This window comes from Lineus longissimus, chromosome 2 (genome assembly GCF_910592395.1).
Source record: "Lineus longissimus chromosome 2, tnLinLong1.2, whole genome shotgun sequence".
NCBI classification, from domain to species: domain Eukaryota; kingdom Metazoa; phylum Nemertea; class Pilidiophora; order Heteronemertea; family Lineidae; genus Lineus; species Lineus longissimus.
In genome coordinates, this window is record NC_088309.1 from 9,186,497 (window position 1) to 9,202,313 (window position 15,817).

The 15,817-nt window shown below is 42.0% G+C and overlaps 1 protein-coding gene across 2 annotated transcripts; it reads right to left on the minus strand.

The window, feature by feature from the left end:
- Window positions 1-1,488: 1,488 nt before the first annotated feature.
- LOC135482539 (tyrosine-protein kinase JAK2-like) lies at window positions 1,489-15,750 on the minus strand. Of its 2 annotated transcripts, none has more exons than XM_064762654.1 (18): window positions 15,735-15,750; window positions 13,703-14,690; window positions 13,339-13,434; window positions 12,726-12,907; window positions 12,119-12,372; window positions 11,515-11,658; window positions 11,225-11,346; window positions 10,728-10,940; window positions 10,295-10,446; window positions 9,878-10,016; window positions 9,196-9,331; window positions 8,021-8,524; window positions 7,483-7,758; window positions 7,079-7,254; window positions 6,455-6,665; window positions 6,060-6,187; window positions 5,661-5,836; window positions 1,489-5,461 (listed from the first exon to the last, which is right to left on the minus strand). In XM_064762654.1, the coding sequence occupies exons 2-18, from the start codon at window positions 14,519-14,521 to the stop codon at window positions 5,044-5,046; spliced, it is 4,146 nt and encodes a 1,381-aa protein (XP_064618724.1). In that variant the 5' UTR covers window positions 14,522-14,690; window positions 15,735-15,750; the 3' UTR covers window positions 1,489-5,043. The 2 variants fall into 2 exon arrangements, with proteins under 2 accessions (XP_064618724.1, XP_064618723.1); XM_064762653.1 differs by having other exon boundaries at window positions 8,012-8,524.
- Between the last annotated feature and the right edge of the window lie 67 nt (window positions 15,751-15,817).

A 15,817-nucleotide genomic window follows, 5' to 3' on the forward strand; every position in this document is an offset into this window, starting at 1 on the left:
CGGTGTAACAGGTATGGTGTAGCAGTAGGTTAAGTCCCATGTCATCTACGACCCGCAAACTGGTGTATCACGATGACTACCAGGAGTTCACTCTCTTTCACAACATGGGCTGGTGTAGCAGGAGGAATAGCCCCTGTCTTTCACAACTTGGTCCCCTGTCGTTCACAACTGGTGTAACAGGTATGGTGTAGCAGGAGGTTTAGTCCCATGTCATCCACGGCCTGCGGACTGGTGTATCACGAGGACTACCGGGAGTTCACTGTCTTTCGCAAATTTTGGCTGGTGAAACAGGCGGTATATAATCCCATGTCTTCCATGATTTGTGACTGGTGTAGCAGGAGGAACAATCTCCGGTCTTTCACAGCCTGGTCCCTGTCTCCACGCTGGTGAAACAGGATGTATAGGCCCAGACAGCAAGCATTAGTTGGCCAATGGTAGCAAATGAGAGGAGCGGAGGTATAATAGGGCAGTGGCAGCCCCCAGTGGCCCTATGGAAACGGAGGACTATGACCGCAGTGGGTCCGATTTGTGCCGCTTATCAGCTTCCAGTGGCTACTATTCTTGTTGTCTGAGAGACAAGGTATATCCTGTGGAGATACGGCAGGAGTCCGAGGATACATTTATGCAGGAAATGAAGGTAACCTGCCATGATATACTGATTTCGTTCTGCTGGATGTGATATTGAGATGACTCTTGGTGTGCCATGTGTCTACTGGATGTGCCACCACTACTGGGTTTACCATGTTTCTGCAGGGTATTTTCATGGGTGTACCATCTCTCGTCAGGGTGTAACATGGTTTCACAGGGTGTGGGCCATGTCTCTATTGGATGTGCCTCCTCTCTACAGGGTGTACTGCGTTTCTACAGGGTGAGCCATTTTTGTACTGGATGTGCCATCTCTCTACAGGGTGAACCATGTCTCTACTGGATGTACCGTCTCTGTACAGGGCGTACCATGTATCTACTGGATTTGCCATAACTCTTAATGCTTCATGGGTGTATTATCTCTCGTCAGGGTGTAACATGGTTTCACAGGGTGTGTGCCATGTCTCTATTGGATGTGCCTCCTCTCTACAGGGTGAACCACGTCTCTACTGGATGTACCGTCTCTGTACAGGGCGTACCATGTGTCTACTGCACGTACCATAACTCTTCATGCTTCATGGGTGTATCATCTCTCGTCAGGGTATACACCATGTTTCTTTTGGATGTGCCTCCTCTTTACGGGGTGTACTGTGTTTCTACAGGGTGTACCATGTCTCTACTGGATGTACCATCTCTGTAAAGGGAGTAGCATGTGTCTACTGGATGTGCTATCACTCTTCTGGGTTTGCAATGTTTCTACAGGGTGTACCATCAGGTGTACCATGGTTCTACAGGGTGTTGGCCATGTCTCTAGTGGATGTGATTTCTCTCTCCAGGTTGTGGGCTGTCTTCACTGGATGTGCCTCTGAAATCCTCTGTAAATCAAGTTGAGAACAAATGATGTGCACATTTATTTCTTTAATTTTTCATGTCAAAGCAGTAAACACAATCAGTTACAAATTATAAAGCACCATTTGAAAACTTGCTGCAGAACAACAAAATTACTTACCAAACATGTAGTTGTATTGGCTGTTTCAAAACATATTTGACACTTCCAATGGTGTCATCCCATTTCGCCTACATCCCATTTCGCCTACTCTCATTTCGCCTACGCCCACTTCGCCTACACCCATTTCGCCTACTCCTGTTTCGCCTACACCCATTTCGCCTACAACCCATTTCGCCTACTTCTCATTTCGCCTACTTCCCATTTTGCCTACTTCCCATTTCGCCTACTACGTGATATTAAGGCATATTTCTTAGGCATTTTTGGACATTTTATAGGGCCTGTATATGGGTATGGGGCAGGCGTATACCTACTACAGGGTGAGCCAAAAAAGTGTCCCTGCCTTTTTGCTGGGCCCAGGTCTCTACCGCATCAAGAATGGGGACAATGCAGGTGATAGCAACAGTGTACGGGGTGCTCAGAAGCGTGCTCCCTATTGTAAAAGGTTATAGCCAGGCAATAACAAGTTACTTATTAATAATAAGTAACTTGTTAAATGGCTGTATTGTTTATCTAAAGAGAGCACAAGTATGCAAAGAATAATGCTTTAGAAATCTCATTTATCTTCACCTTAACTGCTATAATTTGAAACTACATGTACTTCTATCGGACCCCACCTTTTCTTAGCAGACACCCACTTAAAATATTTACACATTATCCACAAAGTTTTATAGTACCACTATCTGGGCAAACCATACTACAGCAGGTAAAATGGGAAGTAGGCGAAATGGGAGTAGGCAAAATGGGTTTTGGCGAAATGAGAATTAGGCGAAATGGGTTGTAGGCGAAATGAGAATTAGGCGAAATGGGAGTAGGCGAAATGGGCCGTAACCCTTCCAATCTCTAACATCATTTCAGAAACAAAAATTCTATTTGAGTGTAACTGTCAGTTATTTTCCATAGTTTTCAAACACCCCCTCGACTCTTGAATATGATGCATCAAAAAGAGACAATTAATAAAATATGGCATCGTCCCACATTTACTGTGACCTATTAAAATTTGTTCTGAAAAGAATAATTTGTTACAATTTTCTAGCATCCCTCTACACCAGACAGGAAATTGGTAATTCTTTATCACAACACATGTCATACATTTTTGGAATATATTTGGAATACCCCCAGTAAATTTTTCAAGAAGTGTCTTAGTTGTTGAAACACCAAATTACTACTTTCTACAGGAAATACAGATATACTTTTACAGCCTAGTGAAAAGTAATGAGTTTGTAGGCTACACAGAGTTGGAAGAGCTAAGAATTTATGGCTTTAGTGTCCATAGTATGTTGAAACCACGATGAAAGGAAGCCCATCCACACCTTACACCATCAATAGATGACATCACTTTGACAAGGGATCATCTCAGAAATGAATGATGTAAAAACGTGCATTGAATTATCAAACGTTTTCTATTTTTTAAAGTTGATGCTATTCTAGAACACACAAAATGTTAAGGCCAAGACGACCAACAGAAAAAATCATTTTGTTGCTTGGGCACAATTCACTTTTGAGACAATTCCTAAAGAGCATTACCTTGATATGACAATACATACACCATTAACAAATAGCGTTACTTCTTGCAAACACATTTATACAGAATACGTTTCTCCTCGAGCAGTGAGGAAATAGTCAAAACCATGCCAAAATTAATCACAGAATCTTTGAGTAAAACAAAAATAAACTTACAATTTGATATAAACTTCCATCCATTTCAACAAGCTTTCAATTAAGTACAAATGCACGAAATGCTGATAGTTTTGACTTTTTTGTATATACCAATATGTTGGAATGTCTGTAACCAGACTCAGATCTTCTATTTCCCAATCCTCAGTAAATATGGCATCAGGTTTTCTCCTCCATCCCTGCACACATGCAGGGACAGAGGAGCATACAATAACTCCTTATATACTCACGAAGTCTCACTGTCAAGTTTCTGGAATATCTTGAATACACATTGAAGTGTCAGAGAAGTAGAAACGGGATTTCTGCCAAGTGCTTAACATTAAGAAATGGGGGCAGTCAACACTGTGTACAGAACCTTTAAATTTCGATATCATAAATAAGACCTCCAGATGCGTTTGCCTCATTGTATTGAATCGCATAGGCTCAGCAATGGGGTAAAAATGTGAAAGGTCTGATGGTTTTTGTTCAAGGGACTGGTCTGACGTGACTGGATACAGGGGCATTCGTGAACAGCAGGTTGACCAGGATGTGTGTTACACCATTTTAAACACTCATCTAAGCTAGCACAACCCACAACATTTTTACATGTCCTTGATCCAAAATCCAGATCCCTAGATAAAATACTCGAAAATTCATTTTCAAAGTACAATTTGGATGAAAATTGATGCTTGGACACTTGTTGTACGTATAATGACTTTAGATACGAGGTACTTAGCAGTAAGTTATAAGTCTTGAAGGCCCAAGAATTCAATCTAATAACTATAGATTAATTATCACAGAAAAAGTTTTTCCATCATTCAAAACATAATCTGACAAAGTCACACTTAGCTACTCTATTTCTGTCACAACTTTCCAGGACTATTCTTAACTCACAATAATATGTGTTTCATGATATATCGTTTAACCCCCAAAGGACGAAATGCATGCACTATTTATGTACTCGGAGGAGAAAATCTGAGAACTCGAAAGTGCAGACTGCACATTGTTGTCAAACAACAACCGTGTTTCATTGCAAACAAAAGAAAGATGGTTAAAAAAATATCTCTCTTTACAGGTCTACAATCCTTGATATTCTCAGGGAAAAGAAGTTGTGCGGGAATTAGTTGTGGCAAGTACTTTCAACAAAAAGTAAAAAACGTTTTGATACCACTATGAATAAAAATTTGACAGCAATAAACATGAGGCACTACTATAACCTAAATTCAATTTAAAATAAACGAAGTCATAAATTTTGTGGAAAAATAACAAATAGTATTTTGTGATATCTGACATAGTAATCTTACTAACACAACAAGACCTATTTTCATTAATTTTGTAACATGTACAACAATACCAAATTTATGCTCACAGAAGGCCTATACCCATTCTCAAGACAACTAAGTCAGGCTTACTCCATATTAAGACTCTTCTTACAAAAGACACTCTGAATTTGGATCTATCCTGTTCTCCCTTCAGTCCTAATGGACCCCAAACTTCTATTTATAAGGCAAGATTTGAACAACATGTGTCGTTCGAACTCCAAACAATAAACAATCTTCCATTCTAGTTTAAACAAGTTCAAACAAATACATAATCTGTATGCAGGTGCATATCTGCACAAGTTGAGAATCGCGGCCCACCCAGTAATGTCTTTTCATCTGGTCTCATCTCAGAGTAGCAGGTGGCCGGGACACAGCCAAACTCACAGTTGCGCATTTCCTCTCCTACATATGCAAACATGATAAGTTATACAGTCAGGCAATCAGGGCAGTTACCAATGGAAACCTGAATGAAAGTTAGGTATCCGAGATCACCGCATCAGCGGCAGCCTCAGATACATTGTCAGGACTCTCAGGACTGTGGGTCTGATCAGTGGTTTCAGTACAAATACTGGAGACATCCTCAGAAGATGACTCCTGCTCTTTGGCAGCGATAAGTTCGCGTAATTTCAAATAAACCTGCGGCAAATCAGCACGTCGGTCGTCATTATATTCCCAGCACATTGTCAATAAGATTTTCTCGAAGACGTCCCGGGGGCACATCGCTGGGCGATCTAGACGGACACCACTCTGAAGTTTGTTGAGCATTTCCTTGAAATCCTCACACAAGATCGGCCTCTTTCCAAGACTGAATATCTCCCAGACTGTCACGCCGTAACTCCAGACGTCACCTTTGGTGGTGAACTTGCGATATTCCAATCCCTCTGGAGCACACCTGAGATGATGATTCAAAGAGATTTCACGTCAGAGACATTTCATCAATGAAACAGCGCTTCCGTACAAAATGACTTCAAAGTGACTATATGCCATAAACCATACAATGAGAGCATGGTGCAATGAGAGCCCCTTGATATGGCTAAGTATGTTCAAAAATCAGTTCTCTGATAGGTATCATTGCCCTGGTATGTACTTACCACAGTGCTGGAATTTCAGCCTTTGGGTTTCTGCACTTGTAATAGTCCCTCTCAGGATCAAGGGTACGAGCAAGACCGAAGTCACTGATCTTCATACTGATGTCCTTGGTCACAAGAACATTCCTGGTGGCAAGATCACGGTGGACAACTTTCTGTTCCCAGAGGTACAGCATTCCCTGCAAATAAGAAGTATCATTTCAAGAAAGTTTTAAAGGGAGACTTCAGGCAGGTGCAAGGTAGGTCAGATCAAGTTACAGAGTTGCCAATAGGGGTCTTTCCTATTCCTACAGAATATATAAGGGCACTGAGTAGGCCTTTTGAGTAATCTGTACACAACAGACGTTGACAGGTGTCTAATCTTAATCATAATCTTGAAGGCAAGAGATGACCAGAATTTACCTCGAGAATTTCTAAACACCAGGTCAGTTGATCCATCATTTTTGGTCTTGTTGAATTTCTTTGCTTTCGGAGGTAGCGATGCAGGGAGCCATTTTCAACATACTCCATAACTAAAAGCAATGGCTGGTCTGAAAAAGACGATGGGTATTGTAACAATGCGGATCATTCTCGAAGCAGACATCATATTCAGGCATATTCTCTCAGTTAGTATTACCCTGCATGTTGTAAAGTCACCGTACATCATAAATTGTGTTCTTGGGATGTAATGGGGCTGATAGATTCGTCCCAATACTAGCAGGGTCAGAATGAAATCATCAAAAAGACAGTTTACAGTCTCTCTGATATTGTCTTGGGGCATAAACCAGCATCGGTGGTGATATACCTACACCCCTTACCTTTATGTTCTAAGCACATTCCAACAATCTTAACAATATTTTCATGCTTCAAATTGGTCATCAGATCGATTTCGTGTTCAAATTCTTTCCGATATTTGTCCTCCTGTTTATAAAGAATCTTGACAGCCACCTGCTCAGGCTGTGTAGTTTCCCAGTCAACTTTGCTCTTGTCGGGCAGGAGGGTGGCCCGGAATACTGAGCCATAGTTTCCCTGAAGAAGAAAAGCCATGCAGAATGAAAGGTTGCGGGTGAAACATGGAACTGATGATTCTACAGATAGGGGAGCCAAGCTGGCCTTTGTCTCAGATACTTTCACTGCCAGGTCTAGAAATGCCAACATGGAATAGCTGGCCAGCAACTCATGTATTTTCAAAACCTTGGAAAAAACCCCAGAAAGAACTGTCCTCATCACGTTGTTTTATCTTGTTCATTGCGACCTTATCTTTACGTTCAATGTTTGGAATCGGTTTTTTATATAAGTAACCCAATTGAAAAATAACTTCCCAGAGAGGAAACCACTCTGCTTGAAGTCATTGCATACCCCCAAGACTGTTCCCCCGAATTCCTACACCTAAGTATTTTGATATTCTCAAAGTCCACCAACACAAAATTAATTTCACTTACAGATCCTAATCGCTTGGGTTTTTCACCAAAGATCAGTAATTTTCGTTTGATGACATATTCTAACTTGTGGGACTGCATCGGTGGTGTTGGTAGTGGTCGACCCCCGTGATGGGCACTCAATTCATCACAACTCCTCGCTAAACTACGCGTGTTGTCGTCCAATTCTTGACTGCTGTCTGGAAGTAGATCGGTATTCACCAGTAAGCAGCCATCTCTATGTACAATGATCAAAAGATGGAAACAGAGTAGGACCTCCCAAAGTGAACACCTCTCTAAATAAGGACACCCTCTCTATAAGTAAGTAAGCAGTATTCGGCAGATCAATTGGAGATTAGTTCAAAAGAGCATGTCTGCCCTCGATACGGATATCTTCAGGTCTTCACCCAAATAATTATGAGACTTACCACTGAATCTGAAGTTTGGATTTGTATGCTGTTGGGTCTTTCTCCTGGGAAGGGAGGGCGGGTCGGTTCTAGTCTTGATAAGCGGCTGTTGACTGTTGCAGGTATTACCAGTGTCAATGGTTTCACAGCTGGTCGAGGGGGACGGCAGCTCAGGTGACACCAAGTTAGGGTTGTGGGAGTTGTGATGGCCATGCTGGTTCTGATGAGATTGGAAGTGTGGCATGTCTCTCCTCTTGGGTGGCAGAAGGGGTTCTTGGCTGTCCATGGTGCTGTCACCTAAGAAGAGATGAACGTGTTGGCAATATTCTTCAACTAAAGACCTGCTGACATTTCATAGCCCTGAAAAGCATTACAGCACAAATCATTTTTTGAATTTCCTAAGTTTTGACCATGGTACAGACTGTTCATCACTGACACATGTAGGTACAGTATTGATGCTGCTCACATATGTTGAAGTAAGCCCGAATTTTTAATATTTTTATAGATGTTTCCCCAATTGAAAAAATAAAGCAGTGCAAAAATTGTTTACAGTAATCACCAGACATGCCAGAATGTATTGGCGGAGTGATGGTCGCCCCTGATGATGGTGAGAAGCCGCCCTGGCCTTCGGGTGAGATCATCCCCAAGAGGGGCGTCGTGGACGTCGCACCGAACGACGTGTCAACATGAAGGCTGTGTAGAGAAGACGTCGGCGACATGAGACTACCGAAAGTGCTGGACGAGACGTTGTGTGGGTTGGGCGCGTCGAAACGGAAATGGGATTGCGATCCGTACATCATACTCCCTCCGCCGCTCGTCATCGGCAGCCGCACTAGAAATGATTCCTTTGGAGTAGGAGGCGGCGAAAGTCTTGGAATGTTGTGATTATCTAACGGTTTAGTGGCGCCGAGGGTTAGCATGGGTTTCTTCATCAACGGGTTCTTAGCGTTAGAGCTGTTCCAGGAGGCGGCGCTGTTCTGCTGCAAGCGTTGTAGGTCAGGCATGCCGCTGGATTCCTCCTCATCATCAGCAATGGTGTAGTAGGTGCCATATTGGGGATCGACTGTAATTGACAAGGAGGACATTTTACAAGATGGTGGTCTTGATTTCTGTCACATCAAATCGTAAGGAGGTCTCTCCATGACATGCAACACCACAATTATTCTCACATCACTTAAAAGATATTGAGAATATCGAGCTAAGTTAGATTAGACATGACAGGGTTAATAATGAAGATGTGGCAACAATGATAAATGTGACGGGCTATCCGAATCAAGTTTACCAAAACTGCTTTCTCATAATAAATTCTGGGAACCTATGGATTTAGCAGATATATAGAGTATACATGAGGATAACCACGAGTTCAGTCTGTCTTCAAACGCAATCACATAATCATCCAATTTACTTACCTAATGAATTGATTGGCATGAGATATAAACCTGTTTTCCAATTAAGTAATTGACATGCAATCCTGTAATTTGCTTAACAGTTATTTGTTGGCCATAACATATCAATGTAAATAGCTCGTAGTCCACACCAGCTGGGATAATCTCACAACAAATCGATACGGTTGCAGACAAATCTGTTTCTTTGGGATGAGAGGCAGTTTTCACAGGCATTGCCTATTTTGTCAAACTGAAAAAGCTGCCATTGAAATATGTGGGAATGATTTGAGAAAAGAGATAATCTTTGCAGACATGCTAGAAGTGGTTACATGTGAACGTCACTACTCACCTGCCAGGATCATGGCCCAGAAATCACGGATAATTTCCTGCGTATTTTTCCTTTTTTCCACATTTTCTTCCCAGCATTCGTTCAACAGTTCGAAAATAGCATCCGGGGTGTCCACGTTCTTTCTTAGTTTTTGAAGCTGTTGAGAAGAAGCGTATGTTAGGATAGAGGCACAGGAGAAGGATGCAGGCCATCAAATGTGAGCCGTCACAGCAAAACCAGGCGCATGTCGCTCTGAGCTTGGCAGCTTGAGACGGACTGTTCGTTCAATTCTCTATTGTCTGCCTTTTGTGAAATATGAGCACATCAATTTCTTCCATTATCTCCTGGTGTCACTTTGGCTCATCTTCTGTGCGACATGCGCCTGGTTTTGCTGTGACGGGTCACAAATAAGGACAGCGTCGGCACAACATCCATCTATTCCAAGTTCAAATAAACCTTGCACCATTAAAGAGGATTTTGTACGAGCAATACAACGCCCGTCTTGTGCTTCAGTTGGCATCAAAGCAACTGATGTATCAGTCATACGCAAACTTCTGAAAGAAGCCCTTTTGCTAGCCCTGTCGTCCAAATCTATCTACCCTGCCCTCATGGTGGATAACACCACCTGGAGACTTTTGTCTGAAAACATCTCAAGGCGCAGTGGTTGTTTTCCCAGTTTTGTCTGATGTTCTAAGAAACTTACCCTGTCTTCCTGGGTATCATTGGGACGAGGGAGCTCTCCAAACATGAATATTTCCCACAACGTTGTTCCGAAGGCGTAGATATCAGAATGGATCGTTGGCACCAAGGGATCCTTCAGCTCTGGGGCCAACCATGGGGACCTAGCAGTGGGGTACAGGGAAAGAAGAGTTACAAATTGAAGAGACTACAATGTATACCGGTGAGGTTTGTCATCATTATTTTTTTTAAAATTAAAGTTACAGTTTTGGGTTTATAGTCTGGTATCAACAGCGATATAGGTTATCATCCAACTTTACATTTTCAAGTCCGAATTAAGTTTGTGTTCTCTCACATTCCAATATATGTGTATTTTTCTATCACTGTTGGTATTTTACTCCAAAATGATGTTGATAAAAAGGTTTTCTGCCCTCTTTCTCACCTCTCTTGATTGACCGGGTCACTGATGCGATGAAAGCTGTAGAGACTAGACAAACCAGGGTCACCAAGTTTGACCTTGACTTCCATCTCGTTGTGCCACAGGACTAGGACATTTCGGCAGCGGATATTGCCATGTGGAATCTTTACTTCATCCTGTCAAAAGAGAATATCATTAGCATGAGGTATGATCTGGATAGGTCTAACCTAGGTCAGAAACAATGTCCTTCCTAGTGACACACTTCTGACATCATTACCTTTGACTGATCAAAAATCAGCTAGAAATTTTACACATAGACAACCGCCAAGTAAACAGGAGACCTAGTGGGCCAATGTTTTCATTGGAAAGACTGTCCTAAGAACCCCTTTGCCTTCTCCCAACTTCCTAACATTGTTAGGACTGTGAAATCCTTTGATGTTTAGGGACGTTCCCTTACCAAATAGCTAAGAGCGAGGGAAAGATAGTAGGCTGCAGTGTAGAGATGTGTCAAGTATATAGGCTCATTGACAGTTCTCAGGTAGTCGTTCAGGGAGCCTTGTGGGGCGTACTCAATCACGGCACGGAATGGAGAAGATAGGCAGACGGCATGGACTTTCAAGATGTTTGGGTTAGACCACTGCATCGCCCGATGAACACCTTGCTGGAGAGCCTGCAGATGAGAAAATGCCTTGACTTACAATAATAGGGCCCTGTACATCGAACATCATTGCTGTTGATATACATTTAGAAAAACTCCAATTTTCAAGGTCAATTTTCACCGTGTTGATGCATTGAGTTACTGTGCTGCGGCAATGTTTATTTCTATATACCTATGGCACAAAATACTGAAATGGATTAGTTCTCTTCCTTGGATCATGACTAAATCAATGGGTCACAACTTCTTATCAAAATAGCCACAGACAGGGCATCAACATATTGTTAAACAGAACATACCTCCATCAGGTGGCCTATGTCGCTATAGTGCACCCCATCGGATATTTTTTTCAAGGCCACTTCAAGGTCAGCGTCACCTCTGTGGAACTTGCCCCTTAACACTTGAGTAAACACGCCTTTCCCTGCAACAACAAGAAACGCAGTTGACTCGTAAACGTGAAATTCGTATCAAAAGAATGATGATTTTTACCCCGTCTATTTTTCATGTAGGTTTGATCCGAAATTGATAAAATTTTGAAAATAAGACACTCACAAAAATGAACATAGGGCATTATTTACTCTGTACTTACCAACAACTTCTGCAATATCTAGACTGCTATCAAGAGCACATGTAACCTGCCGGGGCCCCTTGCCTACACTTGCAGTGGGTGACATGTCAGGGTCCAGTTCTTCTTGAATCTTTTTTGACTTACACAACAGCAGACTTTTGTCATCTGAAAATATCAGGTTCTTTCTTTGACTTCTAAATTACTGAACGGAGGGAATGGTGGTGGATTTAATCAGGTTTGGCCTATACTCGATATTCAGAGCCGACACTTTTTCTCCAGTATGCCATTCCATTATGCATTGCATTCACACCCAACTAACCAGGTGTCTTCTGTTTCTTCTGGAGTACAGCATCACACGACACCATTTGATTACCATATAAAAATGATAGTTCAAGTACCGATTCGAATCATAACACAAAGTCAAGTTGGAAATTTGAATGCACATTCTTCAAAAATCAATGTATCCGGGGGGAAATTGAAAGATGTCAAAGGCTTGAAGGCAGTACACCTTCACCTCGGAATATATATTCTCCCATTATAAACTATCAAGCAGATATCGGCATCATCACAAAAGTCTGGCAAGCCACCAAAGCAAGGTCGTACGTGCATTTTTTCACTGACCTACCTTCTGTTGGTCGCAGACGCTCAGTCAATTCATAATTCTTCAGCATCTCCTCAAAAGAGCTAAACACAACGTCCTTTCCCGTAACATTGACTATGATCTTGTCATTTTCATCATAGCGGAATGGAATTGTGCAAGGTTTCGGTCGACCCTGTAGCTTGGCTGTGATGGCGTGGGTATCAAATCTAGCTGTATCTTGCTTGACAATATAGGCACCAACCTCCTTGTCTTTTAACAGGTTACAGGCATCCTCATATCTAGAGAGCAAAGAAAACACATGATACTTTACTTTTGTTTTGCTGGGATATTTCTTGATGATTTTTAGGTTGATGATCATTGGGACCAAAGTATGGCTTATAGTTACAGTGATGGGTAGTGGCCATTCTTTAAAGGTGTTTTAATTTCTGACAATATTGGTAACAAAGAACTAACTGGTTAGTACGAACTAACCTATCATGTTGTAAGTCAAACCTGATTAATAATCGTGTTTCTCTATCACTGTATTGATTTACATTTTACCAATCATCATGGTAAAGTCTGGCCTTACCCTAGGATTGTTTCAACAACTAACAAAGATGGCTTAAGGCGTCTCATGACCGATTCTTCTTACCTTATAGGTCCATGCCATCTCAGGTCTTTCAGCTTCTTCAGGGAACGTGGACTAATATACTGACTGACTTGGCTGACCATGGTCATGCACAGCTGGTGGTAATAGTTGACAATTAGACGGTAGTAACCGTCGAGGGCGGCAAGGAATGACTCAGCATACTCCTTCTTTGGGAATGAAAACACCTGAAATGAACAAGGAATGACTCAGCATACTCCTTCTTTGGGAATGAAAACACCTGAAATGAACAAGGAGTGACTCAGCATACTCCTTCTTTGGGAATGAAAACACCTGAAATGAACAAGGAATGACTCAGCATACTCCTTCTTTGGGAATGAAAACACCTGAAATGAACAAGGAATGACTCAGCATGCTCCTTCTTTAGGAATGCAAACACCTGAAATAAAGGAGCAATGACTCGGCATACCCTTCTTTGGAAATGAAAACACTGAATAATTACAGTACCGGTAATTTAACTCCACTTTTGCGCAACCACATCTGTACCAGGTAGCCTACTGGCACAGCTAATGCATCTAATGAGAAATCCATTTTAAAGCACATATGCACAGATCCTCTCAGAATTTTGTCTATTCCGATAATGATACCAGAGACTTACTTTAGGTGGTGTATGCCGCAGGGTAATCAGGGCTCCTTTCTCTGCATTCAGGTGACCAGACATCACCTCATCAATCGTCCATAACAAAGTCTCTGGCTGAAATATCATAGGCCTCACTTTAAAAGTGTGCACATTTTTAATTTGACCATTAAATTTCAACAGCAAACACAATATTTTGTCTATCGCCAAGTGAAAATTCGCAAATTCGCAAACTTTTAATGTTGCAAAAATTTCAGTTTTCAGTAATTGCTGCTAGACATTCAAGAATGCACTATCACAAACGTTGGACTGGCAACACATGTAGATCCTGCAGTGCTACTTTTTAATAATCTTATTTTACCACCCAAACCTTCAAAATATATACCTTTTTTCCACCACTGCTGGAATATACGCCCTTGTGGTCAATGAAGAGGACTTTGGTACGATCGCTGTCAACTTCGTACCGCTCCATCATATACTCTGTCTGTTTTGCCAGCAGATCATGCATGAAGCAATGACAATGAAGTTCTGCTTTCTCCTTTTCTTTGTCATTGTATTCAGTCTCAACCCAACTCTTCAACGAGCTCTGCAGCCGCAATTTTGGGGTCAAAGCCTTGAAATCTTGCTTGCATGATTTCGGTAGGAATTTCAAGTACAACGTGTAGTCATTTCGAAGCTTCTCCATAGGTATTTTGTTGATTTTTCCATACATGACAAGAGCATTTAAGGCATGGCCAAGCTGCTGCTCTTGCTCCAGTTTCTGGAAGTACATGTCGCTTAACCGCTCCGTAACGAAATCGTCCAACATCTGATAATACAGATACATGAACACTTCCTTGTCGCGCAGCCATATCGTGTTTAGTTTTTCCAGCAATGGTTTGTACCGAATTCGAAACACATATTCCAAGCGTTCATTTGCCGGAGGTGTTATGCTGAAACTTAATGGTGGCCATAGTTGATAATCTTTCAGACTGACCAATCCAAAGAGTTGGAGGGCTGAGGGACCAATCTTACATTTCTTTGCCGTCTCAATGCATAACTTTTCGAAGGTATACTCTTTGTTTGTATCAGTAAATGTTACGAAGGTGTGCGGATCACTAGGAAGGGCATTTTTACTCTCTGGTTTATATACATGCACAACGATCCCATAACTAGGAGCAGTTCCCTTGGGAGAATTTTCACTTTCCTTTAAATAGCTCGGCATTGTTTCCGGATCATTAGAATGACATCTGGAATTGGCATTAGATGCACCTAACACAAACTCAGGTCACTACTGGTAATTGCACTCCTCCTGTAGACTTCGATTTCTTTGGCACTGTTGACACTGGCAGCTTCCTCACTGACAAGAAGTGGCAATGACCCCTCTGCTGGACCTGCAAGAAGTTAATAAAGTATGAAACACCGGTAGGACTTTCGAGAATCCTATAAGTTGTTAACAATCACATACCTTAAGTAAATATAGAGGCAGTTTTTTTATCCTACATGAGAGAACAGCCTGTATCATTAGTACTGTATGTCAAAATGTATGTCTGTCATCTTTGCCTGTAAAGACCTATTGCTCAGGAACAGTCTCGGCCAGGTACATGTACCCGAATGATGTATATTGGCCCTTTGGCTTATACTGAATTTTGTGTTTCCGCAAGGATCAAGGATGCGCTGTTGTGGCGCTCGATAACAGTCACAGTCGTAAAGTTGTCTTGTAATAGTGACATTGATGATGCATTCCTTGATTCACAGGCACATATAATGCCACACCCACATCATATCATCATCAGACCAGCAGGGACAGGGCAGAACAGACACTAGAGACAGGTCTTGACAATAATGACAATGACACAGCCTCACGTCATCCAGGTCAAAATGGGGATGCGGCCGGGGATGATCCGGGTAAAAGTGATCAGCCATGTACAGGAATTTGCACCGTGGCGGGGTAAAGCCCCCAAGAGATACATGTATATAGGGACTTCGGGCCCAAATCCTCTTGGCGGCCTCAACAGTACAACTTCCTATATGGGTCGTGAAAGGGACAAGACAGAACAGACCGGTCTACTCTTGAGGGACTTTCGGCGTCGAGGTATCTGGGCTAAAATCAAAAGACTTCAAAGGCGTGTAGGGGCCTCGATGATACACATTGATCTCGTCACAAAATGCGATGCCATTCGCCATTGCCATGCCATTTTGGGTTGGTACAGCAAAAACTGGAGAGAAAAAATGGGTGGAAATCGAAAGAAGTAGGCTAACAACATGCACTATGATGCAGGGTCTCTACCATGTCTACAGGGCATTGATTTGGTTAGTTCGTTCAAAGAATGCACAGTAACACAAAAATACCATCAATATCACCAATGCGGTTTTTATAAAGCCATTCAGCATCAAAATTCGATGTTATAAGGAGCTAAATTCACAAAATGACTTACTTCTCAACGAAAAGCGAAGTACCTTTTCCGTCGTTACCGAGCATCTCTCCAATCGGGCTGTTCCGCTATTCGTTTTCACCCAG